The sequence below is a fragment of the Tauraco erythrolophus genome, chromosome 9 (assembly GCF_009769465.1).
Source record: "Tauraco erythrolophus isolate bTauEry1 chromosome 9, bTauEry1.pri, whole genome shotgun sequence".
In the NCBI taxonomy this organism is placed as follows: domain Eukaryota; kingdom Metazoa; phylum Chordata; class Aves; order Musophagiformes; family Musophagidae; genus Tauraco; species Tauraco erythrolophus.
The window spans coordinates 23,284,120-23,312,090 of NC_141473.1; the positions used below are offsets into that span (position 1 = coordinate 23,284,120).

Here is a 27,971-nt window from a genome sequence, read left to right on the forward strand (position 1 = left end):
ATGCCGGCCCAGAACACGGCGAGGAGCGGTGGTGAGAGCCCGGGGCGGCGGCGGCGTTTGGGCCCCCGTGGTTGGGCCCCCGTGGTTAACAGCGCGCTCGTTACAGAACCGCTGGGAGCGGAGATGGGGGAGCAGGCGGAGGCGGCGGTGATCACGCCGGCCATGCTGAAGGAGGAGGAGCAGCTGGAGGCGGCGGGGCTGGAGAAGGAGCGACAGATGTTGGAGAAGGTGAGGGGGCGGCGAGCCGGGGCTGCCCCGCGGAGCCGGGGGGGCCCGCTGGGCGTGCGTGGGTCTGAGCGCCGTGCCGCCGCGCCGTTAGTCGCTCGGCGGCGGCCTGTGGTCCGGGCGTCGTGCCGCTCCTTTCATTTCAAAACAAACAAGCGTGGGAGGCTGCTGAAGTTCCGGGCGGCGGCAGTGATTCCCAAGCACCTTCGGTCATCCACCGGAGGCTGTTTCGTTTATTTCGAAGGCTAACGGTGGACTCTTGCAGTCAGCAACCAGCTTGTTGCGTTTTATATTCCATCAGGTTTGCGATGAGGAGGTTATACCTTTTTACTTTTGTCGTTATGAGGCTAGAAATGTAAGATACGCCTTTAAAGTAAACTGATTTTAAAAACGGTCGTAATTTCACATTCTTCTTCTGTCTGAAATAGTAAAGGCAAGCCTTTTTTGTATGCGTAGCTAGAGCTTCTTTTCCTCCTTTTGCTCCTTATTTTATAAAAAAAAAAACAACACCAAACGAACGACCTGATTGGAGTTCTGCAAACACTTCTATAAATATAATTTATTCTTTCCAGAAGTAAGCCCGCTTATGCGTTTCTTTTGGTAGCAGGTGTAGTTGAGGCAGCTGCGGTCACTGGCAGCTCATTCTCTTCGCAGCGATGTTTGAAGGGCGCGACTGAACTGCATCAAGGAAAGAAGGAGCTCAGCCAGAAAAAATCGGTGTTATGCCAGTCGCTCTCCTGGTCTGCTCTCCCCTGTGCGCAGTTGTCCAGGCACCCCGAAGTTGAGGGGAGCAGGAGCTGCTTGAGCTGGCATTGCTGCCGGGAGAAACCTGCATGTAATCGTTCTGAGAGCCGATGTTTGGTTTGTGCGCTTCTGTTTGCTTACGGTGCAGGAATTGTAGGCTGCTCCAAGGAAATGGTACATCCCTAACACAGATGACATAATCGTTGCTACATTTCATTTCTCTCTTGCTGTGAATGTTTTCAAATGTTGATGTTAAGCATTGGTTGATATTAACCAATCTGTTTTAGAGAGAGAACATGAAAACATGGTGCTTCTAGACTTGTGCTGAAGCAAATTCTCAAGGTATCAGAATGCTATGTAAGGTAGCGTATTTCAGGTGTAAGGAAATATAAGCTTGAAAGGACTCTCTTAAATGCCCTTTTGGGAATTGTGTTCTAAAGAATTAATGGTTTTACTTAAAATACTTCAGAAATCAGTATCTGTTTTTTTTTTTCCTGTTTTTCAGAGTGCTCTCATTTTCCCCTTTTCTGTAAGTATTCAACCCACAGGAGACTGATGTCTTAAAAATTGAAGCATTATTCTAAGGGCGTGAAAAATACAGTTTTTAAGGCTTGGAACTAATTTTAGTTAGTCTTTCTCTTTTCACTAAGGAAAGTTGTGATTTAAAAAGGTTTGTTTATAGGCTGTAGCATTTTGTGATACTGTAGAAAATAATACTTTATTCTCTCAGAAGTCTCATGATCTTCTTTCTTGCAACCAATAAATCATGATAGAGCCTGTCTGAACTTCTCTTCAGGTATTTCTTGGTCAGACTTGGAACTAAAAATTTGGGGACAATGCTTTTGAAGGGTAAGGAGGAAATCCCTGTAGAGCAGATTGTCTCATCGCACAGGAAGTATTGAGAAAAGGACTTAAAATTTAATTTCTTTCACAACCAACCACTTCTGAAACAATGCTATAATGTGATAGGGCTGGGATTTTTTGTGTTCTCTCCATTTCTTGAGAATCCACAGAGCTTACTTCTAGCAAGTGTATCACTCCCTTATCCTGAGTGCTTCTATCATGCTTTCTCTGTGCAATGCGGGGCCAGTCAGACCAAGGTACATTACTCATGTTAAACCTAGGCTTACTGGCATCTTGGGGGCAGTTGATGTTCTTGAAGCTTCTGGGGTTTTTATGCTTGTCAGTTCGGCAAACCCCCTGCCAGGTGATTCGTACAGCAATTCAACAAGAGAGTCGCTTGTTCTTTCTATGAGCTGATGGCAAAATACCACTATGCAAATACACAAGAATGTAGAGTGATGAAAGAGTCGCAAGTTTTTTACCTTTTCAGTCAAAAAGAGGAAAAAACCCCACTTCGTTGAGGCTTGAAGATTGAGTCAAAGGACAAAGTGGAGAAATCGTCAGAGTTCAATGCTGTTCATCATCTTTGAGTTTTCTTCCCTCCCCGCCCTCCCCCCCCCCAAATTTTTGCAGTTAGTCAAGGGAACAGTCCTTCAGATTGAACAATTGATGGGAGGATGCTGTCTGTGTTCACTCCAATAAAAAGTGAGCAATAGCGATTTGCTGAATGAAGTAGCTTAGGTTTAATTATATTCTCTCTTGGCATTGCCCTCAAGGATTGATCTTTCTCAGCTCAGGTACTTTTCATCTGAAGGAAAAGACTTGGATTGGGGAGAGCAGAAGCAAACAAAAACTACTGAGAATCACGAGAAGGTGATCTCTTCCCTCAAAAGAACTTGTCGAGATAGATCTTCCTTTCATAAAATAATGTGATAGCTACCTAATAAGAATAACGTGGAGTATTGTTTGTGGAAAATAAAGGTGTGATTTCTAAAGGAGAGAAACATGCTCCCTCTTTTCTATGTCACGTAGTTTGTGCCATGATTCAGCTAATATCCCTTTTCCCTGCCTGTTAGTCTGTTTAGTTTCAGAAGATTTTCTTGCCTTTCCATTTTAGCGTGCCCTTCCCCCAGTGTTTCTTCTGAAGGCAATGGCATAGATAAGCATCTTGTAAAGCTCTGCTTCTTGCCTTTCTGGGGTTTCTTTTGGAGATGCTAATTTATACCTTTTCACTTGTTTGATACCTCAGTCTGACAGGCAAGTTAGATGAATGCGGGGGTGAATGCTTTCTTATTTTTTGTGTGAGTATCGATCTGAGTTTTAAAGAATAATTTGCAAACTTCTAGATGCACGGCCTTGACTCATGCAACAGAAGTTACTTTTAAAAGCATGTGTGGATTTTGTAAGCAAAGCAATTAGAAGTTACTGTTTTCACACTGAGAGTTGACTTTACCTCTGTAAATTAGGCATGATGGTTGGTTTTGTAGCTATCTGACATCTTGTTCATAATGAAAAACTGTACCTTTGTGCAAACGGCACCTGGAGGAGTCCTAACTAATACTTGAGAAACTGCTGAATTTTGCCAGATAAGGTTTGTTGGGTTTTTTCCCTTCCCAAATTTTGCAGGCTTAACTTAAATTTCATTTTGCTCTAAATCTATGAATTGGAGTTGAGACACCTTTGAGCCCTTGAATGCCTTGTGCTACTGCCCTGAAAGCACATGTGTTGCAGAGCTCTGTGTACATATGCAAGCGAATGCAATCCTCAGTTACTTTCATCTTGCAGCACTTCACAGCTACATGTGAGTCCATACGCTTACGAATCATAGATGTATAATGACTTAAAGTGAGAGGTGGTGTGTGTGTGTGACACAGTTGTGGTTATCCCTTATAAGAACCCTGCATTATATTGAAAACGTTAACTCTGAAGCATCTATAAATACTTGACAAAGCATCTATAAATATTTGACATGTCTTTGTGTTGGCCAGGCTCGCACTTCTTGGGATAGAGAGTCAAGTGAAATGCGCTATAAGAGGCTTCAACATTTGCTTGAAAAAAGCAACATCTATTCCAAATTTTTGCTAACCAAAATGGAACAGCAGCAACTGGAGGTAGGTGTATTCTTGTCTGCATTGGGAAGTCTTAAGATGGGATGCCACCTGTTTGGGTTTGGGGTTTTTCTTGCCATCCATCTGTTTGAACTGAAGTAAAAATGCTGTTGAGATTACAATAATAATAACAACATGAAAATCTACTGGAACTACTGCCCAGGAATGAAGTGGTGCTTTACATAATATTCAGAATGGGTTCTACAAATTAATAGATAAATCAGACTGGAAAGAGCATGAATTATAATTTAAAATCACAGTGTAAAGGTGGCACTGATATCTTTACGATTCTTCTGTTGCCCTGAGTGCTAGGAAGAGAAAATAAGTATTTGAAATAAGAAACAAAGTTTATGGGAGCTAGAAAACTTGGGAGAGAGGACAGAAGATGTAAAGAATTGACAAGTAGGAAGTTGTGCAGCCTATTTGTGTGCAATTACTGAAGGCTGAGGATGAAGTGTGTTTTCAGGATCTGAACGTAGGCCTCCCTCAAACAAATTTATGAATTAGTGATTTGAGGCCATGCTGTTCCCAAACAAGAGCTTCCAAAAAAGGAGTTAATTTTTTTTTTTTCCTTCAAATCCATGGGCTGCTGAGTTCATATCTAGCTTCATCTTGACTATCTTAACTCTACCTTTATGGACAAGCTTGTAAGAGTTTACATTTGAGAGAGAGGGAGAATCATGGGAAAAGATTCAGGGCAACAACTTTCTCAGAGAAGTGACACTGACAGATTGCAGGAACCTTCTTTCTGAAATACTTTAATAGTTTAGCTGTCAGTTTGAATTACTGCATTGATAGAATGCATGTTTCAGTACCAAGTCTTGCTCAATCTGATAAATACCAAGATGTCTTACCTGTTTTTCCAGGGTCGTTTTACTTTCAGCAAGTAAAAATAGTAGCTGGAATTAAAATCTTAAATTCTTCAAGACATGAAAGCACTTCATCCTTAAAGGCATTGTAGCATACTTACATTGCTTTCTGTTCTGTAATGAACGCAAGTGGTAACATGTAAAAGTTAAAGGGGAGCTGCATACATGGAAAACCTGCTGCAATAGATGTAGTCTTAAGGAATTTGCAATTGGGAGTGTTTTTGTTGACTCTAAATTACTGTATTTAAGTATGTTAAGTTTTCACTGAAAAGTAGTTTGGAGCAGTTGCACTTTCTAGCCCAAATTTTGCTTTATCATTTTAAACTATGTCAGAATAGAGGCTTTTAGTGAGATTGCAGAAACAAAATCTGTAGAGTACATAGAACTCTAAATTACCAATGTAATCTATGCCTGTTATCACTTCTAGAATGTATAGTTCTCTTGTTGGGTGTTACTGAAAGATAAGAAATGTGTTTTTTTGGGTTTTTTTTAGGAACAGAGACGGAAGGAAAAGTTGGAAAAAAAGAGAGAGATGATGTTAAAATCTACCAAGGTAAGATGAACTAGCTATTTTATGCAAATTTCTGAATAGAAGTCTGACCAATCACGGTGTCAGTTTTGATCAAGGCAGGTAAACTAAGTAAGTTAGATTAGCCAATATTTTACCTACAGGATCTTTGCAGTATACGGTATTTATTTTAACCATAATAAGACTATATAAAGTGCTTAAAAATTGCATACCATGGCAGTCACCTTAAGGAGATGTTTCTGACTAATTTATACTAAAGAAAATGGTTTGAATTTGTATTGAGGAGGTTTTTTGGTTTAGCAATGATTGTTTAATCAGCCAAGATGCTGAATAAGTAATAATAAAAAAAAAAGCAGGAACTTTTTTTTGCTGTATTTTTAAAAACTGTTTAATAGTAAAAGTGTCTCAAGAAGCTTTCAAAGGCAATGGTTTGAGACTGATTACATCTTTTTATCTATGTCATGGTAGTTTGAGATGCATAAGATGCTGAACCTCTTCCTATGCTTATTTGCTAGGGTCAGAATCCAGTTGATGGCAAAGAGGAGAAATCAGGTAATGTATTAGGCTTTGCCTTTTTTCAGTACTGGTGGTTTTAGTTTCTTTGATGTGTTGTATAAACTCAAATGTTATCTTATAGGTGCAAAAAAGAAGAGAGGGAGAGAAGACGGGACATACAACATCTCAGAAATTATGTCCAAAGAGGTAGGCCATAACTATAAATAGGCTTGTCTGGATTTTTGCTGCACAAATTTTAACTGGTGAGGCACTCGCTGTGTGACATCTGTATTTTAGAGCAATATGTTCTCATACATTGCCATCAGAGATTATCAACCAACAGCCCACAGTAGTCTGTGTGGAACGTATGACTTTCTTCCAGCAAAGATCTAGGTAACAAGCAGTGTTGTCAGACCTGTAGAATTTGGATGCTTTTTTTTTTAATTTTATTTAAAAAAGTCTTTGGGGGAGCAAGCTGTGAGGAAACTACATAGTCAGTTGAATTTCCAGTTACCCTTTGTAATTCGAATGTGTTCTCTGGTGGGTGGCCTTGTTTAGAGTCACTTGTATGATTAATAATGTTGTATGGAAAACTTTTTAAAGTATGTCCAGATTCTTCAATTAAAAGATCTCATGAAATACAAATTGTAGCCTTTAAGGTTGAAAAGCATATAAGCAAGTTTTTTCTTTTTTTTTTTTCCAGGAAATATTATCAGTGGCAAAAAAAAGTAAACTGGAAAATCAGGTATGTTGGCACATGTTATTGCAGTTAATTGCGTAGTAATATAAATCCTAAAAATAAATTCTACTCTTGAGTTGACAGTTGCTCAAAATAACTGATTCTGTGTCAGGGTCTGGCTTACTTCACTGTACGTTAAGACTGGTGTAAATTGGGCAAAAATATATCTTAGCTGGGCTTTGATGTGTATTCCACTTGACACGTGTTCCTTGAACTTCCCTCTATAGGATGAAAACTCTTCTGACAATCTGTGTCCAGAAGACCTGCAGAAAAATGGAGACTCAAATAGTGTCATTAAGGATAGATTGTGTCAAGCTGTACGACACAGTGCCAAGCAATTCCTTGATCCAGTACGGAAATTTAATGGACAACCAGTGCCTTTTCAGCAGCCAAAGATTTTTACTGGAGGTGTAATGAGATGGTACCAAGTGGAAGGCATGGAATGGCTAAGGGTATGGAGTGATTGTTGATGCAATTAAGCCTATTGCTGATTGGAAACAGAAATGGAGGAGAAGAGACATGAGAAGTTGATTATCATAGTTGGTACAGGGAAGGTGAAGAAGTGAGACATGATTCTTTTATGATTTCTCATGATACAAGAATCTGGTGTTATGACAAAATTGTCAAGCAGCAGATGACTGTTTCAGTGTGGGGATGATATTTGTGTTTGTAAACATTTTGTTAGGCTTTCTAGTTGTGTGTCTGTCTTCCCTTTCTCCATGTATTTTCTTGTTCAACTCAACTGTCTTTTCAGGCTCTCCTTACAAATACTTTGTGAAAGCAGAAGGACTATGCACACTGCTAAGGGACAGTCTTACTATTTTTCTCTCTCAATGGCTCGAATACCTGTCCTATTGTCGGAGTTTAGCCCAGCTGGCAACAATGCCACACAGCCACTTGCTCAGCCTCCCCCACCCCTGGGGAATGGGGAAGAGAATTTAAGGGGAAAAGAGAAGGAGACTCGTGGGTTGAGATAAGAACAATTTTTATTATTATAATTATATATGAATATATGTGTATAATAATATATACAAGCAAGTGATGCACAGTATAATTGCTCACCACTTGATGATCAATGCCTGTCCTGTCCCAGCAAGTGATCCCAAAACAGATAAGTCCTGACACCACAATCCCAGATGAGTGAGAGGCCTGGAGAAAAAGAGAGAGAGAGAGTCCTTGGAACAGAGTTTCTGGAAGAGCAAGACCTTTCCTTCCTGGTCAACACTCATCTATATACTGGGCTTAACGTTGTGTGATATGGAATATTTCATTGGCCAATTTGGCCCTCAATCTGAAGTCTGAAGTCCGAATCATAAGAGGAGTTGCGAACCGTTTGTTCCAGCTGTGCTCCCCACCTCCCCCCCAGCCCGTTGTGCTCCTGCACACTGGCAAAATAGGAGAAGCTGTTAGGTCCTTGCTGTCTCAGTACCAACTATAAACATTCAGTGCACTATGAACGTTCTTCTCATAATGCATCCCGTACTAAATCCAAAACACAGAACTCTTCTAGCTGCTAAAAAGAAAAACTAACTGTCCCAGTCAAAACCAGTTTAAAGACCCACTACCTTGCAGGCCTGACACAGATGAGTTTTATGATCTTTGCATCTTGGAATCTAACTAGTAATATTAATACAGTGTTTTAAAAATGTTTCATCTTTGGCCTTTGAAATAAAAAACTAAAGAAATTTGCTGTAAAAATGGTCCACGTACATGTTTAATTTCTACCCATTTTTGCTTGCAAGCCAAATTAGAATGACTTTGCTTTTTAAATATCAGAGCCAGACCAAACATTGTCATTGTGCTACTGATCTCATATTTCCCTTATTTTTTCTCACGAGCATATTTATCTTGTTGTAACAGGTTTAGGCCAATCTCACAAGTGAGTGCCACTAAACTCACTCTGTTCTGTCACTGGGAAGTGCATAGGGAAGGCAGGCCTGTTCTGGGAGGGGAAAAAACAGCTTCCTTGAGCCCTCAGTTATAATAACCTTCTTTATGAATCTTTATGAATAGTAGATAGAGTAGCTAAAGAACACTCTTGTGTCTGTCTTTCTCTTCTTTTGTGAGAGGTTGCTCTGTCACTTGTCAGAATAGGCAGTGTCTGCACAAAGAACTGAACTTTTGCTGGAGCAGCTGGCTGTGCTGATCAGGAATTGCACCTTTTTCCTATGGTGAAGTAGCTATTCCTGTAGAAGCTACTTGAACAGATAATGCTGAAATATCGGCACAATAACTTGGTCTTTTAGAGGGAGGAGCTAAGGTAATTCTTTGGAGCTGGGATGAGTAAAAATTTGGATAGTTGAGCTGTACTTGCAGTTGAAGTGCTTTTTGATATAACACTAATTTACGTCCTTTCCTTTAATACTGTTCTGGTTTTTGCCTCCTAGTCAGGCACTTTATTGGCTAGAAGCACATACACCTGCATACAATTGTCTGGGGTTTACAAGATGCTTGTATATATTTTCGTCGTGGAGAAATCTTACTCATCTGTAATATAAAATGTGCCTAGTAGTTTCTACAGGTGTTACATTTCTAAAGATAGCCATTCTTAAGGTGTGTTAGCTATTTTGCATTTTTTTTTTTTTTTTCCTCCTGTATATGCAGATGCTTTGGGAAAATGGTATCAATGGCATTTTAGCTGATGAAATGGGATTGGGGAAGACGATCCAGTGTATTGCAACAATAGCACTGATGGTGGAGCGAGGAGTCCCTGGTCCATTCTTAGTGTGTGGTCCTTTATCTACTCTTCCAAATTGGATGTCTGAATTCAAGAGATTTACTCCAGAGGTAAAAGAAACAAAGGTTTATCTTTTTCTTCCTTAGATTTAAAAGAAAAAAATATTTAATTCTTACTCTACTTCTTTGCCTTGAAACTTTCTCTATATAGAACATCAGTTTAATTGTAGTTGTTTATGTGGTTACTACACACTGTGCCATGACTTGCTGTGTGTTTACAGCCTTCTTGTAACAGAGCTAATTATCTCTACTGTCTTCTGTTTAGGTTTAAATGAGCTTAGTTCACCTGAATTCTAAACCTCTTTTTTTTTCAGATTCCATTAAATGAGCTTAGTTCACCTGAATTCTAAACCTCTTTTTTTTTCAGATTCCACTACTGCTCTATCATGGAGCTCAGCAGGAACGTCGTAAGCTCGTTCGTAAAATTCATGGACGACAAGGATCACTGCAAATCCATCCTGTGGTCATTACTTCCTTTGAAATAGCAATGCGAGACAGAAATGCCCTGCAGGTATCTAAGTTCTCCTGAAAGTCCTGGGATGGGTGGAATGCCTCATCACTAATAGCAATGCTTTTGAATATGGTAAAAAAAAAAAAGCCCACATGCTGCCTGTACGAGTGTCATACTGTAGCATTTATATTGAGATTCACTTCTGTTTTCTTGGTAGCAGTGGCTCTGGAATTTTATGCTTAAGAAGTTCTTCAAACAGAATGCTACTCAAAAAATGAAGTAAGCAAATAGTTACAGCATACTTGCTTGTTTCATTACCTCTCAGTAGCTGATGGTGAGGGAGTCTTGGAGTAAAAGCTATACTTAGTGTATAAATATCATGGTTAACATCAGAATGGTTGTTTCAGTGAGATGAGTTTCTTGTAGAAGTTTTATTGTAGTCACCTAAGCTTTCTAAATGCAGTCAACCATGAAGCAGATGTATGGTGTTAAATGTTTGGACTCGGCTCTTCTAACCTGGCGAAGTGAGAAACAACAGTAAATAAAATCTTTGTAACGGGCCGTATCAGTCTTATTAGTGCTGCTTATCTCATTTGGCATGTGTTTTGATGGAGTAAGGCTAAGATTTACTGAAATATCCTTTTTTTTTTTTGTAGCACTGCTTCTGGAAATATCTGATAGTAGATGAAGGTCACAGGATTAAAAATATGAACTGCCGCCTTATCAGAGAATTGAAACGATTTAATGCAGACAATAAACTCCTGTTGACTGGTACTCCCCTGCAAAACAACTTGGCAGAGCTTTGGTCGTTGCTGAATTTCCTGTTGCCAGATGTGTTTGATGATTTGAAAAGGTAGGTTGCAATCTGATGGTGAAAACTATTCCCCCTTGTTCTGTTCGGGCATTATCGTGACTCTTTAACTGTTAAACTTGTATCAGCATGTGAAGAGCTGTTTTATGGTATGGTTGTAATTTGGTATGATTGTTTGGTGGTAAAGGCTTTGAAATGTGTCTTGCCTTCATTCTTAGTTGTTTCAGAAAGTAAGGAAGCAATTGTCAGCTCTATGGATAGTGGAAGCTCCACTGTGAGCTAAAATATGAGCATCTGCAGGGAGAGATGTTTTCCTAGTAAGTGCCTGGTGCTACTTGAGACTCTGTAATGTGCTGGAGAAAGCTGTGTGAGGCTGACAGACATGGGACCCATGGGAGACAGACATCCTTTTCTGAAGCAGCAGAGGGTCAGGTGGAAGAACGTTGCCAAAACAGTCTTTGGACTAATTTTGGAAAAAGATGTAGACTAGATTGAATATAGTAGATCACAGTGAATATTCCAACTAATACGAGTATTTTTACCAATCACTTAAAACCTCAAGCATCTGAATTGACAGGTATATTTCAGAAGTACCTCCTGTTCACTCACTATTGATGATGGATATTAGTGCTTTGTTTTACTTAAATTGCAGGATAAGAGAAGAATAGTATACTTAAATAATGAAGAATAATAGCTGTGAACTAAGCTTTTTTTTTTTTTTTCTTTCTTTGTTTTTATAGCTTTGAATCCTGGTTTGATATTACCAGCATTACAGAAACTGCCGAAGATATTATTGCTAAAGAAAGAGAGCAAAACATCTTGCATATGCTGCATCAGGTTTTCACTTTTTCTTTGTTATTTTTTTCATGTTTTATTTCTAACATTGACCATTATTATAAAGTGTGTCAAAATCTTCTTGTGGAGCTGAATTCTGGGCTTGATGCTTTTATTGTGACACTTCTGGACTTCCTTAGACTTGTGGGTTTGTTGTTGGTTTGTTGGGTTTTTTGTTTTGTTTTGGGTTTTTTTGTGGTTTTTTTGTTTGTTTGTTTTGGGTTTTTTTTTTCAGTCTTTACAACTCTTATAAATGCTGAAAGGAACAATATACCTCTTCGATAATGACTCATTTTTACTCTTGGAACTGAATTGAGTTTAGTTGAACTTAATTGCAGTTGCTTGCTTGTGTTTGCCAAAAGATTTAATTGGTATATTTATTTTGTTGACAGATAACTTTGAGGGAATTTATGTAACTTTTAGGTGTTGAACAGAATACCTTTTGACAAACTAGTTGTATAATGTGCCTGTCTTCAGAACCAAACTAACACTCAAAACCATTTTTTTAAGGGGTGGTGTGGAAGTAAATGCTTACAGGACTCTCATTTTCCCATCATAAGCTGATGGTGAGAGATACGAATTGTATCTTCTTGATAGAATTGTCTATGACAATTTATTATTTATTTCAGTTAAAAGTTTGGGGCTTTCCCAGAATAATTTGATTTAAGAAATATAATAAAAATGAACTGTTTCATAATAAAATTACTTTTACTTAATGAGAATTATTCAAAAGGTCAGTAATGTAGTTACTACTGCACCCTTATTAAACACTTCAAAATTTTACAAATGCCAATGTATGTATTTGAACACATGTATTACCACAAGCATGTGTGTAAAAGTTTTGGAGTAAGCATCTATATTAAAAAATGAAATATGAAACTCTAAATTGACTACCTGGCTTTACATTGTCAAAATAGCACTGTATCAGTAGACCCGTTTACATAGTGGGGGGTGTGTGTGTTTGGTTTTTTTTAAGCTAGCCATGTTGAAAGCTTTTAGTAATTGTAGCACATCTGCTCAATACTTCAGATTCTGACACCTTTCTTACTGAGAAGACTGAAATCTGATGTTGCTCTTGAGGTTCCTCCTAAACGAGAAGTTGTGGTATATGCACCGCTGGCAAAGAAGCAAGAAACTTTCTATACTGCTATTGTAAATCGCACCATTAGGAAACTGCTTGGAAATAATGAGGTATCTACTGATAAAGATGTTAGAAATGTGCTTGCTATTAATGGTTTGTAGGCAAAATCGTATTGGTATTGCTTCATTACCATTGTAACTAAACCCATTTTTTTCTTAGATTTTTAGTCTGATCCTCTTATGTATTTCAGTGGTGGTTACTGTGGCTGGCCTCAGAGGGCACAGAACTAATATGATACGAGTGTAAATATGTTCTCGATTACTTGTAGCTTGGGGGAAAAAAGACAGTTTATATAGAGTTGACAGTTTCTGTTGTAAAATCAATAAAGTACTAATGCATTTTTTAAAATTCAAGCAGAAGCTTTCAAAATCTACAATTATAGACCTTTAAAACTTGGGCTGCATTTTCTACTTAGAAAAACGTACAGCTGCTGAGTCTAAGTATTGCGTGAGGCATGTTGCTGAGACCTCTTTTTAGTATTGAGAGTTCTTAGGTCAGCGTAGGCCTTTGAATCTGAAGCTGTCTCCTGTTGATGGCAATGTTATCGTTTTCCACAGGAAGAAGTAGTTGAGTTGAGTCCTACAGGCCGACCAAAACGCCGTAGTCGAAAACTGATTGATTATTGTGAAGAACATATTGGTTCACCTGATGACTTGGAAAAATTGATCAGCAAAATGCAAGAGGAAGTAGAAAAAGAGAGGTGCCTGCCCTAAAAGACATATTTTTTTTTTTTTTTTATTATACTGAATATCTCCCTCTTAGTTTGCTTCCAGAGCTTTGCTTATTAAGTTGATCAAGAAGAATGGCATTTCGTAATTCACTATCCTTGTAGCTTTGATTGGTTTCTTTGCTTTTACCTTGTTTTTGCTGGGCCATGATAGCAATGATTAGGTTATACTATCACTCACTGACTCATTAGAGTTGTAGTTAACTACAAGACATTTACTCATAGACCTGTGTCTTTTGCAGGATTTAGTAATAAAATTGCTTCTTGAGTCCCTATTTTCATTAGTCACAATATGTGACTAGCTATGTCCCATGATGATAGTGCTATTGATAATCCATAAAGAGCTAAAATGTCCTAGTGTGAAATGTAATTCCTTTGGGCTGTTTAAACATTTTGGTAGTGGAGGGCTGTGATTTCACCAAAGCCTCAAGGTCTAAGATGGTGTCGGGTGCTAGCCAGGGAAGAACTGCTTTATCTTAGTGATTTGGTAGTTGAAATTTCAGTGTAATAGCTTAGGTTCTGGCTACAGCTAGCAGTGAGGACAAAGAGCTGAAGAGCTTGGCTTATTGCTAAGTTTTGCAGGCTTTGCAAGGCTCAGGTAAACCTTTTGTCTCCAATGTCCAATTATGTTCACAGGTATATCTTTTATTGGTTCAAAGATGGGACAAGGGGTAATGCTAGCGTGCTAACTACAGTTACCTCGTAGGTTTTTGTGGAATTACTCAGGAGTGCTTGAAACAAAGTTTGGGCTCAGGACTGGAGAAAAGAGAGGAGTAGTTTCCTTGCTAAATTTTGTAAAATAGGTAGGCTTAAGCTGAGGCCTCGAACCCAGATAGCCAGGATGGTTATTACTGTTTTGGTGGCAGATATTGGTCACTTTCCGGTGATTAAGATCAGAGTTGAGGTTCAGGACTGAGGGAGCCGAGGAATCATGTTCGTTCCTGGGTTTGGCAAGGTCTATTGGTGGCTCTGAATTGGTTGTAAGTCCCTTGGGCATAAGGAAAAACCAGGCTAATCTTCAGGTTGAAATGTATTTATTTTGCTAGATTTTTATTGTAGTTCCGTGTGTCTTGCAAGAACAGACACTTAGATGTATAATTGTATTAGTTTTATGGTGTGCATGGATCCCTGATGTCGGAGACAGTACTTGGATGTGGAAGAGCTAAATAGCTGTATTTGTTGTGAATCCTACAATGTGTACATGTGGCTGAAATGGGATAGGAAGAGAGCTGATCTTGGAATAGCTTATATATTGTTCCTCAGGAGATCTTACCATTTGTTCTAGAGAGGGCTTGCTTCTGTTCCTTTTTCTGCTGGGTGACTTGCACAAGATTTTTTCTGCTTCTCATTATTACTCACTGCCCTTCTGTATCTTATACCAGTAATGGCAAACTCTTGTGCCTTTGGTGTTGAGCATGGCACTAAAAGAAGTTTTGTCTGGTAATAGCTTTGCTAACTATGAGGGATTTTGAGGACGTTTTACACAGCATGTGGATCCATTGCTTGATTTTGGTTTTGATAGTGTGTTGTGTGTGTGTTTTTTTTTTTTCTCTCTCCTCTTCAGTATCTGTAGCATAAGTTGACACTTTCTCTACTAATAAGATGATCTGTCTTTTCCAGGCCAGTGGTAGAAGTGAGCATTCCCATGGATTCAGAGGTGAACCTTAAACTGCAGAATATTATGATGTTACTGAGGAAATGTTGTAATCACCCCTATCTTATTGAATATCCATTGGACCCTGCTACACAACAGTTCAAGGTACATATTTTAAAAGCATTATGAGAAAAATTATTCCAGGCGTTAAAAAGCAATACATTGTGAGCTGATGGCAGTAAGGAATGACCTTTTTGATGTATTTGGCATGTGCCTCCCCATTGAATTCCAACAGTGTGCTGAATTATTATTTGAAGCTTCCTGCAGCAGCACTTGCAGAGACAAGTTCAGCCTCTGTGCCACTTTAGCCTTTGCATAGTGATGCTGTAGTGTTCTTCATTATGGCAGCGCTCGTCTGCTGGGGGCAAAGTTACTGAATTCAAACAGTAGCTGGATTCTTTTGACTCAAAGTGGTTTAAGATCTGCCTCACGTTCTCTTTGCAAAGGTTAATTTTCGAAACAAAAAATACTGACCTTGGTGAAATGTTCATGACACAAATTGTACACACCGCAGGAGGTGCGGTGGTAACTTTTTGAGGTGTTGAAGGGCTGAACCAAGTACAAAAGGGTTGGCTGCTCAGAGAATACAGCACCCTTTCACCTCCTCAAAAGGGGAAAAATCCAAATTATATCACAAAGACCAGCTGGTAGTTTAATCTACACAAAGCAGTTGGCGATATAGGAAAGTATGAAGTAATTTGAATTGAAAGCATCTTGGAACAACTGGAAATTGCTTGCACATTCTAAATGTAGGTTTGTGGGCATGTGTAGTCATGTTTCCTGTTCAGTGAGTGATAACAGATTAAGCTGCACTCAGGAGCAAGCTGTTGAAGTTTATCAATGTAAAGTCAGTGCATGAAAAGCAGATGGCTCAGTCTGGATGATGAGGGGAAATTAGTAAATGTGTAGAAAATGCAGGCCCTTTGACGGTTGACACCACTTGCAGGATCTAGAACCTACTCAGGAAAATGGCTTAGGAATTGCCAAGGTGGCTGCTGTGTGGCTCAGACTTGAGAAATTTCTATATCTCTGCTCGTAGCCCGTAGCAAGAATTAGATCTAACAAACTCTCGAGCACAAGAGAGGCCTAAGGTAGCAGCGTGAAAACTTGTTCTATGAACTTTTGTCATTTGATCGATGTGTAGTAACATGTTGAGCAGTGCTTCCTTGTATCCAGCAGGTGGAAGCCTTACAAGCTGAAAAAGAAACAATAGCGCTTTTCCCTGTGGAAAATAAAGATCTTCAGGGTTTCTTCTTCCAGAAATGGGATGAAAGCGAATTAGTTTGGGGTTTGTTTTTTTGGTTTGTGTGTTGTGGTGTGTGGGGTTTTTTTAATTATTATTATTTTTTGATTATTTGGGCACATGAAATGATGGGGTTTGATTTTTGTTTCATCATGATTTAGCTGATTCCATGTAGTTTGCTAAAATTAGTGTTGCTTCCAGTCTTACAGCTTTTACTTACAAAGGTGATACAAGCTTGTTTCTATGAGACAGTTTTTGTTGGTGCTTCTGAGTCCGGGAAACCTTTGGTATTATTGGTCCCTCCTAATATGTGATTCCTTTCCTCCCTGTTCCAAGGTTGATGAAGATCTAGTGAAGAATTCAGGCAAGTTTCTGCTCCTGGACCGAATGCTTCCAGAACTGAAAAAGAGAGGTCATAAGGTAAAACTAATGATTTTGGGAGTGGGCCTTAGTTTGTGTCCTTATGACTAGAAAATGATATCAAGGAATCTTCCTGGTTTTGTAGGTCTTGTTGTTCTCACAAATGACTATGATGCTTGACATTTTGATGGATTACTGCTATCTGAGAGACTTCAAATTTAGTCGATTGGATGGCTCTATGTCCTACTCTGAGAGAGAAAAAAATGTAAGTAGATGTACATGCCCTTTGAGCCTGTTAACAAATTCTGTTTGTTCCCGCAACACTGGAATATGATTTTGCACAGCATTTAGCCTTAAGTAGGCTAAAAACATCTATGTTAAAAACTGGCATCCTTGCTGCTGCTTTAATATCCGCAGCTTGGAAATACTGAAGCAATGAAATATGTTACTAGCCAACATCTTGGGGTATGCCTAGAATGATGGGTGCTCATGTACTCTGTTGCCCAAACGTGAAGTATGTAATATATCTATATCGTGGCAGATGCTAATCCCAGTTTTATCCCTGCATGTGTTGTTTCCTAGCATCCTGGATGTGATGCCACCATCTGTGGGAGCGTACTGCAAGTCTTATGCCAAATAAAGTAGATTTCCAGGAAATGAGTTTTTGTACCTAGTGGGACACATGTGACTTCAGCCTGAAATTGCACGTGGATTCATTCCAATGCAATCCTTTGTTCTTGCATACTTGTAATGGTTTCAAATAACCACAGGATGCTTTACTACTGAGGCATATATTTATCAAGAAGAGCAGCTGTGCAGGGTGGTTCTGGAAAACCACCTCTCTGAGGGATTTAAAAGAGCAATGCATATATGGAGAAATTATACAGGATGCATCTAAGGAGTGTGCTGCAATTGCTATCTGGTCTCCAAAGTATGCATTAGTATTTGTGAAGATACAGAAAAACAGTGGCAGATGATAGATCACCTAGATCAAATCGTGCTTCCCTTTGCCTCATTTTTTTTCTGTGCTACAGTGTGGCTGAGGAAAACCAAACGCCTAAAGACTTTGGTTGCTACTGTTAGATCTCATTTTTAAAGAGGAAAGGCTAACTAGCAACGTGTCAGCAAGCTATAGTGACTTTTATTAAGCTGGTAAAATTTTGTACTGCTGGCTTGTAGGGGTTTTTAGGAGTTTATTGTGTTCCTACCACAGTGTGGTATGGGTGCAGGATGAGAGAAATCTTCCATGTCACCAGTCTTATGTTCAGCAAGGCTCTTCCCAGTTCCATGATTTGCTGCTGATGCTGCAGATGTTGACGTCCAGGAGATCCCAGAGGGTACTTGGCTTTTAGAGAGCTTGGGTAGCTGCTTCCACCTGGCAGTGGGGTGATGGTTTCCTTTTCTCTGCTGTGATCAAAGTCCTGAAAATGAACATACACTTCCAGTTTTCTACCAGGATGTGGGTGGTCAGACTAAGTAGACTAAGTTTGCACTGGTATGGCAGACGTGATAGGAGGTGTGCTGACACTTGGAAACATCTTGCAGTGAAAGTAGGCTAGATGCTGAGTAGGAGGCCTGAAAGTTACTCTTAGTTTTGAAGTAAGAGGAGGAGGTATACAAGGTGGCTGGAAGTTACAGTCAAGTTGGCATCAGTATTTTAGATTGTTGCTTGTGTCAAGAAGCAGATACGTTTTTAACCTCTGCCAGCTTGGACTTTGCTCACCTTGCTCATCACTGGATGGTGAGTTATGTGGAGGTGAATGTGATTTGGATCATACTTCATTATAGTCATGTGTTAGACAACTCATTGACTGGAATCATCAGATAAGAAAATACAGCTGCTTCACTACTTGGTCTTGTCCTGTCCCAAATGCATGCAGTGTTTCTTAAAGCCTTAGTTTGGCCTCTGACAGTGTGCTGTATTTTATTTGTGTTCATATCTTTAAACATAGGTGTCTCAAAATAAATCATAAGCTACATTGAGTTTGATCCATCTGCTGTTTTTTAATAGACAAATTCTCTTCCAGATGCATCAATTTAATACTGACCCTGAAGTCTTCCTGTTCTTAGTGAGTACAAGAGCTGGAGGCTTGGGCATTAACTTAACTGCGGCAGACACAGTTATCATATACGATAGTGACTGGGTATGTTGACAGACTGTTAACCTGGTGATACATGTCATAAAATGCTGTCTCTATTGCTGCTTTTGATAATCACTTACTAACCCATTATGGTATAGACCATTTCTGTAACTTTAATGAGGTATTACGTGAAGATAATAGTGTATGCAAGCATGTTATATATGAAATATACAGCCTTGTTTGAAAAGTCCCAGCTTACCAAATACAACGTTAGAGTTGGTTTCCAAAACTAGCCTGTTGGACCCTGAGTTACAACAAAAGCAGGAGTTTTTCCATTACTGTTGAAGATACGTTCCCTTCTTTCGATTTATTATTTAAGTTTGAATGTAGCTGGACCTTCTGCAAGTTCCCTGTTTCCAACAGCTGTCATGTTAGTACCAGCCCCTTGAATTTCCTCTTGTGACTTGCCACATGCATTTCAGCTAGCTAGAATCCTGCTGCTCCTGTGAGGCTGGGAAGAAGAGAGGTATGGAAGGAAATTATTTGAGGACCTCTGCATCTTTGCTTTATTTTAATAGACAGCTCTGCTGTTGGCATGACTACTCAGCTTCAGGAGAGCTAAAGCAACTTCAGAAATGGCTGAAAACTTCTTAAATGTCTTTTCTTATCTTCCAACAAAAAAACCCACAAACCTACAACTAACACCCTCAGCTAAATTTGTGATACAGAACATGTCCATCTGTTGAAAACTGCAGCACATATTGCAGAAGCAGTCCGAGCTAGTTGGGTTGCTCTGGCTGTGCAGCTACAGCAGCAGAGCTTGTCATGGGCGAGTTTGGGTAAAGAGATGGAGAGTTCTGTTATACCATGGCTGCCCTGCTTATTGCTTCTGCACTGGCTCTCAGAGCTCACTACTGAAAATGCTGCCTGTGGTAGTCTCTTAAAAAAAGGTTAATGGTGTAGCTAACTTGTTTCTGTATCTACTCAGAACCCCCAGTCAGATTTGCAGGCCCAAGACAGGTGTCACAGAATTGGCCAGACAAAACCAGTGGTTGTTTATCGTCTTGTGACAGCAAATACTATTGACCAGAAGATTGTGGAGAGAGCTGCTGCCAAGAGAAAGCTGGAGAAGCTGATTATCCACAAAAGTTAGTATCTTTCTCTTACGACTTCCTATAAGCATGTGTTGCTGCTTTAAATCTCGAGAGGACTCTTACTGCTCCGTTTTGTGACTGCTTAGTATATTTCCTTAACCGCAAAAAGCTTCATCCTCCTAACAAGGGGCTACATGGTATTACTTTCCAAAATGTGTTCTTAGACACATTGTAGGTAGCTTCTGCAGCAAGTTAAAGGAAAGCACTTCTAATATTTCTAGAATCACCATGTTACAATTACTCCTTTACTAGTAGGTGGAGGGAAGAAAAAGAGATGTGATAGGACAGTGAGCCTACCTGGAAGAAATATAGGTAAAACCAGGCAATGATAGAGTAGAGAGCTCTGGGCTTGGTGGCGGCTTGTCAGCAAGATGGGTTTGTTTGACCCAAATGTTTTTGGACTTTTAGCATTGAAAACACTTGGATTAGATGACAAGTCCAAGTTGATTAGCTTTTTTAAATCACATTAAAAGAACCAGAAAGTAAATGGAAAAGCAAATAAAAAAAATATCTTACTGCTTGCAGTTTAATTTATAACAATTCTTCATTTGGAGCAATACGCCTACCTAATGACATCTAGAGCAGTGTTTCGTAACATGAAACTTACGTGCTTCTATATGAACGCACGCAGTATGGGCAATAAACAAGAGGAACTGGAAGCTCTTGTTATCCGGGGAAACTATGACATAGTTGGCATCACTGAAACATGGTGGGATGACTCGTATAACTGGAGTGCTACCATGGATGGCTACAAGCTCTTCAGGAGGGATAGGAGAGGTAGAAGGGGTGGTGGGGTTGCCCTGTATGTAAGGGAAGATCTAAACTGTTTAGAGTTAAATGTTGGGGATGACCTAGTAGAATGTCTGTGGGTGAAAATCAAAGGGGGGCCTATGAAGGCGGATATTGTAGTGGGAATCTGCTACAGGCCACCCTATCAGGACAGTGAGACTGATGAGCTATTCTTTAAACAACTGGGGGAAGTCTCGCGCTCACTAGCCCTTGTCCTTATGGGTGACTTTAACCTACCTGATGTCTGTTGGAAGTATAACATGGCAGTCAGGAAACAGTCTAGGCGGTTCCTGCAGAGTGTGGAGGACAACTTCCTATTACAACTGGTCAGTGAACCGACTAGAGAAGGTGCTCCCCTAGACCTGCTGTTTGTGAACAGAGAGGGTCTTGTGAGAGATGTTAAGGTTGGAGGACGCCTGGGGCATAGTGACCACGAGATAATAGAATTCTCAATTCTAGGGGAAGTTAGGAGGGGGAACACTAAAACGGCTAAGCTGGACTTTGGGAGAGCTGACTTTGGGCTGTTTAGAAGTCTGGTTAACAAAGTCCAATGGGAGACAGCTCTCAAGGGTAAAGGGGCGCAGGAGGGATGGTTACTATTCAAAAAGGAAATTCTGGAGGCACAGGAGCGAGCTGTCCCTGTGTGCCGGAAGTCGAGCCGCCGGGGTAGAAAACCAGCTTGGATGACAAAGGAGATTTGGGAACATCTCAAAAGAAAAAGGGATGTCTATAAGTCTTGGAAGAATGGGCAGGCATCCAGGAATCAATACAGGGAGGAAGTTAGGACATGTAGGGAGATAATCAGGGGGGCAAAAGCCCAATTGGAACTTAGACTAGCCTGCTCCGTAAGGGACAACAAAAAGTCTTTCTATAAATATATTAATAACAAAAGGAGGGCTAAAGATCACCTCCAGCCCCAATGGACTCAGGGGGTACGTTAGTCACTAGGGATGAGGACAAGGCTGAGGTCCTTAATGCCTTCTTTGCCTCAGTCTTTAATAATAAGGTCAGCAGTTCCCAGGTGAGCTGGCCTTCGGTGTCTGAGTGCAGGGAGGGAGAGCAAATCGAAGCTCCTGTGATCCAAGAGGAACGGGTCAAGGATCTGCTCCTTCGGCTGGATGCCCACAAGTCTATGGGGCCTGATGGTATCCACCCGAGAGTCCTGAGAGAGCTGGCGGATGTCATTGCCAAACCCCTGTCCATTATCTTTGGGCAGTCTTGGCTCACTGGGGAAGTTCCGCTGGACTGGAGGCTGGCGGATGTTACCCCCATTTACAAAAAAGGGCGGAAGGAGGATCCGGGAAACTACAGGCCTGTCAGTTTGACCTCGGTGACGGGCAAAGTCATGGAACAGGTTATCTTGAGTGCTATTAATGAGCACATACAGGTTAACCGGGTGATCAGGCCCAGCCAACATGGGTTTATGAAAGGCAGGTCTTGCCAATCAAACCTGATCACCTTCTATGACAGGGTGACCCGCCTGGTTGACGAGGGAAGGGCTGTGGATGTAGTTTTCCTAGACCTCAGTAAAGCCTTTGATACAGTTTCTCATAGTGTTCTGGTTGAGAAACTGATAACTGCTGGCCTGGATAGGCACACCCTCCTTTGGGTTAAAAACTGGCTGGATGGCCGGGCCCAAAGAGTGGTGGTAAATGGGGCTAAATCCAGCTGGAGGCTGGTCACCAGTGGGGTTCCCCAGGGCTCAGTGCTGGGTCCAGTTCTGTTTAACATCTTTATCAATGACCTGGATGAGGGGATTGAATGTACCCTCAGTAAATTTGCGGACGACACCAAGCTGGGAGGCTGTGTCGATCTGCTCGAGGGTAGGGAGGCCCTTCAGAGGGATTTGAACAGACTGGATCGTTGGGCTGAGGCCAATGGCATGAGCTTTAATAAGGCCAAGTGCAGAGTCCTTCACTTGGGGTGTAAAAACCCCAAGCATCGCTATAGGCTTGGGGAAGAGTGGCTGGAGAGCTGCTTGGCGGAGAAGGACCTGGGGGTGTTGGTTGACTACCGGCTTGATATGAGCCAGCAGTGTGCCCAGGTGGCCAAAAACGCCAATGGGATACTGGCGTGTATCAAGAATAGTGTGACCAGCAGGAGCAGGGAAGTGATCCTGCCCCTGTACTCGGCACTGGTGAGGCCGCACCTGGAATATTGTGTCCAGTTTTGGGCCCCTCGCTTTAAGAGAGATATTGAGCTCCTGGAGCGAGTCCAAAGAAGGGCGACTAAACTGGTCAAGGGGCTGGAAAATAAAACTTATGAGGAGCGGCTGAGGGAGTTGGGGCTGTTTAGCCTGGAGAAGAGGAGGCTGAGGGGAGATCTGATTACGGCCTATAAATACTTGAGAAAAGATGGTGGGGAGGTGGGGGAGGGGCTATTTACATTAGTGATGGGTGATAGAACAAGGGGAAACGGGCATAAGCTTAGTCAGGGGAGATTCAGGTTGGATGTTAGGAAGTATTTCTTCTCTGAAAGGGTTGTCAGCCACTGGAATAGGCTGCCCAGGGAGGTGGTTGAGTCCCCATCCCTGGATGTGTTTAAGAATAGGGTGGATGATCTACTTGAGGATATGGTTTAATGGGGATTAGGGATGGTTGGACTCGATCTCTAAGGTCTTTTCCAACCTAGAAATCTATGAAATCTATGAAGTTTAGCAATAGAGTTTTCCAGTTGCGCTGGCAAACTATCTTGAGTAGGGAATGTTCCTATTAAAATTGAGTAGAGACTATAGAAAGTTGGTTTCTGGGGGGTTCCTACTAAACTTGTTTGAGATTTGCAAATCCTAGAGCTGTAAAATCACTGTAAAAAATTTTAACATCCTGTTTGCCTCTGTCCTTCTGAATTTAAGAACAGTATAACTACAATAGAATAGTCCTGTTTGAACAATTAACTAGTGCTGAATAGAACAATGGTCTTAGATTTCATATGCAGAACAATGGTGATTCTTGTTGTGTTCTTGATTATATAGCTGGCCATACTCAAAAGTCTTTAGAATGTGATTGGGTTGAACTGTCTCTTTTGGAGGTATATTTTTCTTGTTTGTGTGCTATAGGAATCCTCCTTTGCTTCCATAGCTTGTTCTGTTTGTGATATTTGGACAGTAGCTACCTAATATAATTTTCACTTGAAAAATATAATTCTTGTAACTTGGTATGGGCTTCTGGCAATAATTAGCCTTAGATTAAACTTTAAAGGAGGTTAAGATCTTCTCATAGTATATTAAGGAGGGGAAAAAAACAGGCATTTTCATGAGGGCATAAAGGGACAGAAAGACCACAGCGGTAACTGTTGCACAGTGCACTGCTTGTCAAGCCTGAGCTGTGGTTTGCCTCTGGTTTTGGATGATGTTCGCTAATCTTTGTTAGATGCTTCCTTTATCCTAGCTTTATCCTTTTTCTTTGTAATCTTTTTGCTACTGCTGTCTTACTCTTTGTAGGCATGTAATGACCGATGTAAGTAAGAATTTGTTTTTACTGATCTGATTATGATCCAACCTATAGTTAAAACCAAAATGGTAAGATGGATGCACAAAACGGAATGGGCTCTAATAGCAGATGACTGCCATATACTAAAGTAGCAATGGGAACTGGGAGTAGTTGTACTGTAAGGGAGCCAAGTGTCAAGTTGCCTTCAGTTTTGCAATAAGCTGAATATTCATCTTAGTAACTATTGTTGAATCATACCTAAATCTGCAGCATAACTGTATGAGCACCAGCGTGATTTTAGTTAAATTAGAAGATGTCTGACTTAGAAGAAGTCATGGACATAAACTTCTATTTAAAGTGTTAAAATGCTTGATAGGATCTTCTGTATTTTTCTCTCTGTGTCACTATTATAGCAGCCCAAGACCTGTACAGCACTAATTCAATACCATATAGTTTGTGAAGCTATGAAAACTAAAAACGACAGACTGCATCACTAATAATGCATGACAGAACCTAGATCCTGTGTGTCACCGCAGGAGATGTTAATGGGGGAGAGAATCCTATAGCTCAGACCTCTCTGGAACTTGCGTCTGATTTGCGCTTCACAGGGAAACAGCCAGTCCTTGGAGGGAGATAGGAAGAGGTGTGGGGAGGACTTCTGAAACCAAGATATAGGAAAGAACAGCAGTGAGTGTGATGGAAGGGATCAATGAAAACATTAACAAAATAGGTGCATGTGTTAGTAACAACTGAGGAAACTTGGCACAGAACAATACGCCTTGCCTGTCCCCTTGAAATATGCAAGACTGAACTTCACTTTCATCCATGCTTAGCTTAAGTAACAATCTTGTATATTTTTTTGGGATATTTGAGCTGACATCCAGATTTTTGTGTAGATAGGCGTTAGCATAGTCTCTTCAAGAAACAAACCTGTCCAGGTCTATTATTTTGTCATGTCTGTCTAGTCCATTAAACTGGGGGATATTCTCTTTTGTAAACCACATACCTTTCACATATTTCCTATCTTGTGGTTAATACTGCTTACTTTGTTTCAAGCAGCTCACAATACAAAGGAAACAAACTTCAGCATCCACCATCTAACTTTATTTACAGTGTTTTTACTGTAAGTAGAACTAATGGGTTTTCTACTCTGTGTGCGTGTGTGCATGTTGAATTGGTGTTTCAATCAGTTCTTCTGCATACTGTAGCTGGAAGGTGAAAGGCATGCATGTAAACTCTTCATGTACCTCCGAGTTTTTCACCAGCTAGGCTATTAGCATAAGATTTGTTTACCTGAGGGCTAAACCAATGAAACATAGCATTAGTTTCCATGTGCAAGAGTAACACATTTGAATTGTGCATCCAGCATTTATGTAACAATTTACAGAGTTTGTTCCTGTCTCTGTGTACTCTCAAAAATTTTTCCTTTCTACAGATCAGTTTAAAGGTGGCAAATCCGGTCTAGCACAGTCAAAGAGCTGCCTGGATCCTCAGGAATTAGTAGAATTGCTGAAATCCAGAGACTATGAGAGGTATGCAGATTTCGTATTTTTCTTGGACCATGAGTTTGTAACTTGCAGCTTGCAAGCAGCTGTCAATAGCTCTCTTGTCTTATGAAGTGGTATGTGGATCTTCATAGTGGAAAGAATGTCCTAGGGATTCTGCTATGTGGGAAAACTGACTTCTATGCAATACTGACTGTAACATGCTTTTATCTGTATTAAGAGAGATTTCTTCCTCAACAGGGAGGTTAAAGGATCTAAAGAAAAAGTAATCAGTGATAAAGATCTAGAGTTACTCTTGGATAGAAGCGATCTTATTGGTAAGTCAGAATTTTCATCTATTGTTTTTTGTTTGTTTGTTCAACAGTAAATGCTTATTTTGTAGGAGTCTTTATATGTGGAAAGCTGCCCTAGCTTCACTTCCCTATAGCTGTGTTGTACATCTGAAGAAGGAACCTTTGGCCCCTTCGCTGACATTTCCAGGATTTGCTGAAGTAGAAATAATGGAACTTAAACAAAAGTATTCCAGAAAACCACATTCATGCATAGTGTGCCTTGAGCATACTGTGAATGAAAAAAAGCACAGATTAGGAGGTGTTCTACAAAGCAATTTCCTTGGAAGTTGCTGTAATTGATCAAAAGAGAAATTATTCTCAGAAAATATTTATTTCAGCAAACTTGTTTAAAAACCTATTTTGATACTATCATAATTCAAAATATAGTCTAACACTTTTTTTTTTTAAAAAAATGCACTTTTCAGAGTTACTGTGATTTGTCAGTGGATCAATTATTTTAAAATAATTAAAAATAAAAAAAAAAGTTTTTGAGGTTGTCTGCAAATTCTAGTGCTTGACCAGGCCAAGATGTTATAAAAAAAACCCTTAACTTTTCTGAGAAAGGAAAAAATTCTTGTCCGTTTAGTAAAACCAGTAGATTTAGTATGCTTTGTTTCCTTCAGCGTCTTTAGGAGAGATAAGGCTCAAAGCATAGATACAGAAAAAAAATCAGTCATTACAGAATTTAGAAGTAAAAATTATAGTTAGCCTTAAATAAGTGTGATGTGTATGCTTTCAGGAAAATAACTTTGCCTTAGGAGAATTGTTGTTATACTTCAATTTTTTTCCTAGATTATCTAAAGAAATTATTTTATAAAACTGCTTATTTCAGTTAACTGTTGGTATAGTAGATGGTTCTTGATGCACTGATAATATGGCCTATCTCTGTCTTTACAAGTTCAGGCTGTGAAACAATCTGATTTCTCTTTTCAAGCTGGAGAAGGTGCCATTGTGTTATTAGTATGCATCATATTTATTCCTTGCTTATTCCTTTTTTTTTTCTTGGCTATACTAAGCAAAATTGGTATAATGTCAAGAAATGTTTACACAAAGATATTAGTCTAGCATTATGTATCAAATATTTACTACAGCTAAATGCAGTTAGTGCTTTAGAAACTGGAATGCTACCTCTCACCCCTGTAAGGTATAATTACTAAATTTTATATAAAGAAAATAGTGTTTCATTAGCTTTATATTAACTGGAAGGGCAACATATAGTGATTGCAAACGATAGGAAAACAAGATGTAGGTCTTTGAACTTCAGAAAAGAATATTGCTTAGCAGAGCCATAGCTTTCTGTCTTTCTCCTAGTAGCTTCACTAACCAGGTTTACTACATTCTCTTTTCTTCTCAAGAAAACAAGACTAGTGCAGGCAGATTTTAAAACTGATTATCTCCATTAAGATTTAGCCAGAAGTGTTGGAATTTTTTTCTTCCTTAAAGTCCACATGTGAGAAATATTTTCAAGCCCAAACTTCTAGTAGCAAACTGTTGATGAAGGAGCAAAATGATTTTTTATCAACTTGCTTTCTAAATCCAATCAAAAATACATAAAACTGCAATAGTAACGTTGCAGACACTTCACCTGTTATTGCTGATCTTTGTTTTGTTTTAATCCTAGATCAAATGAAGACCTCTGAAAAAATGAAAAAGGAAAAAATAGGTGTCTTCAAGGTCCTAGAAGAATCATCCGATTCTAGTCCAGAATGTTTGTTTTAATGTGCAAATGTGGCCTGTAGTCTTACAGGACCAACATATGACTGACATCAGGTCTTCCAGAGATGTCACTTACACATACTGATCCTTTATGCTGATTTTCTTGAAGGCCTTGTTCAAATCCCTCATGTTCTTTCAGTGAATTTTAACACATTCTACAGTATAATGCAAGTTATAGTTTTATGTTGTAGCTTTGGTAGGCTCTCATAAAGAATTAAGAAAATTAGCATGTTTCACATTTGCAGCAAGCTCTTGTGATCAGTGGTAAAAACTGGCAAATTTGTGTAAAAACTCTTCCTGTGGAAGTCCTAATACTTTTTTTTTTTAGTATGGTCTCAATTATGGTTTTATTTGGAAGGGAGAGAATGTGTGCCTTTTACAGCCGATTTGTGTAGCTGCTGTTTTTAACTTCTGCAAATTATTTTGATTAAAGAAATGTTTGGTTTGTCCTAAAAGT

The 27,971-nt window shown here is 39.7% G+C and overlaps 1 protein-coding gene across 1 annotated transcript; it reads left to right on the plus strand.

Annotated features, from left to right (window-relative positions):
* Positions 1–27,923, plus strand: HELLS (helicase, lymphoid specific). Its single transcript, XM_086616220.1, has 22 exons — positions 1–31; positions 107–228; positions 3,801–3,923; positions 5,283–5,342; positions 5,834–5,870; positions 5,956–6,020; positions 6,517–6,558; positions 6,780–7,004; positions 9,157–9,339; positions 9,656–9,799; positions 10,396–10,592; positions 11,291–11,387; positions 12,414–12,575; positions 13,083–13,225; positions 14,873–15,011; positions 16,486–16,569; positions 16,655–16,774; positions 18,537–18,653; positions 19,579–19,738; positions 25,397–25,493; positions 25,707–25,783; positions 27,420–27,923. Exons 1-22 carry the CDS (start codon positions 1–3, stop codon positions 27,515–27,517), a joined length of 2,523 nt encoding a protein of 840 aa, XP_086472346.1. The 3' UTR covers positions 27,518–27,923.
* The last annotated feature ends 48 nt before the right edge of the window (positions 27,924–27,971 follow it).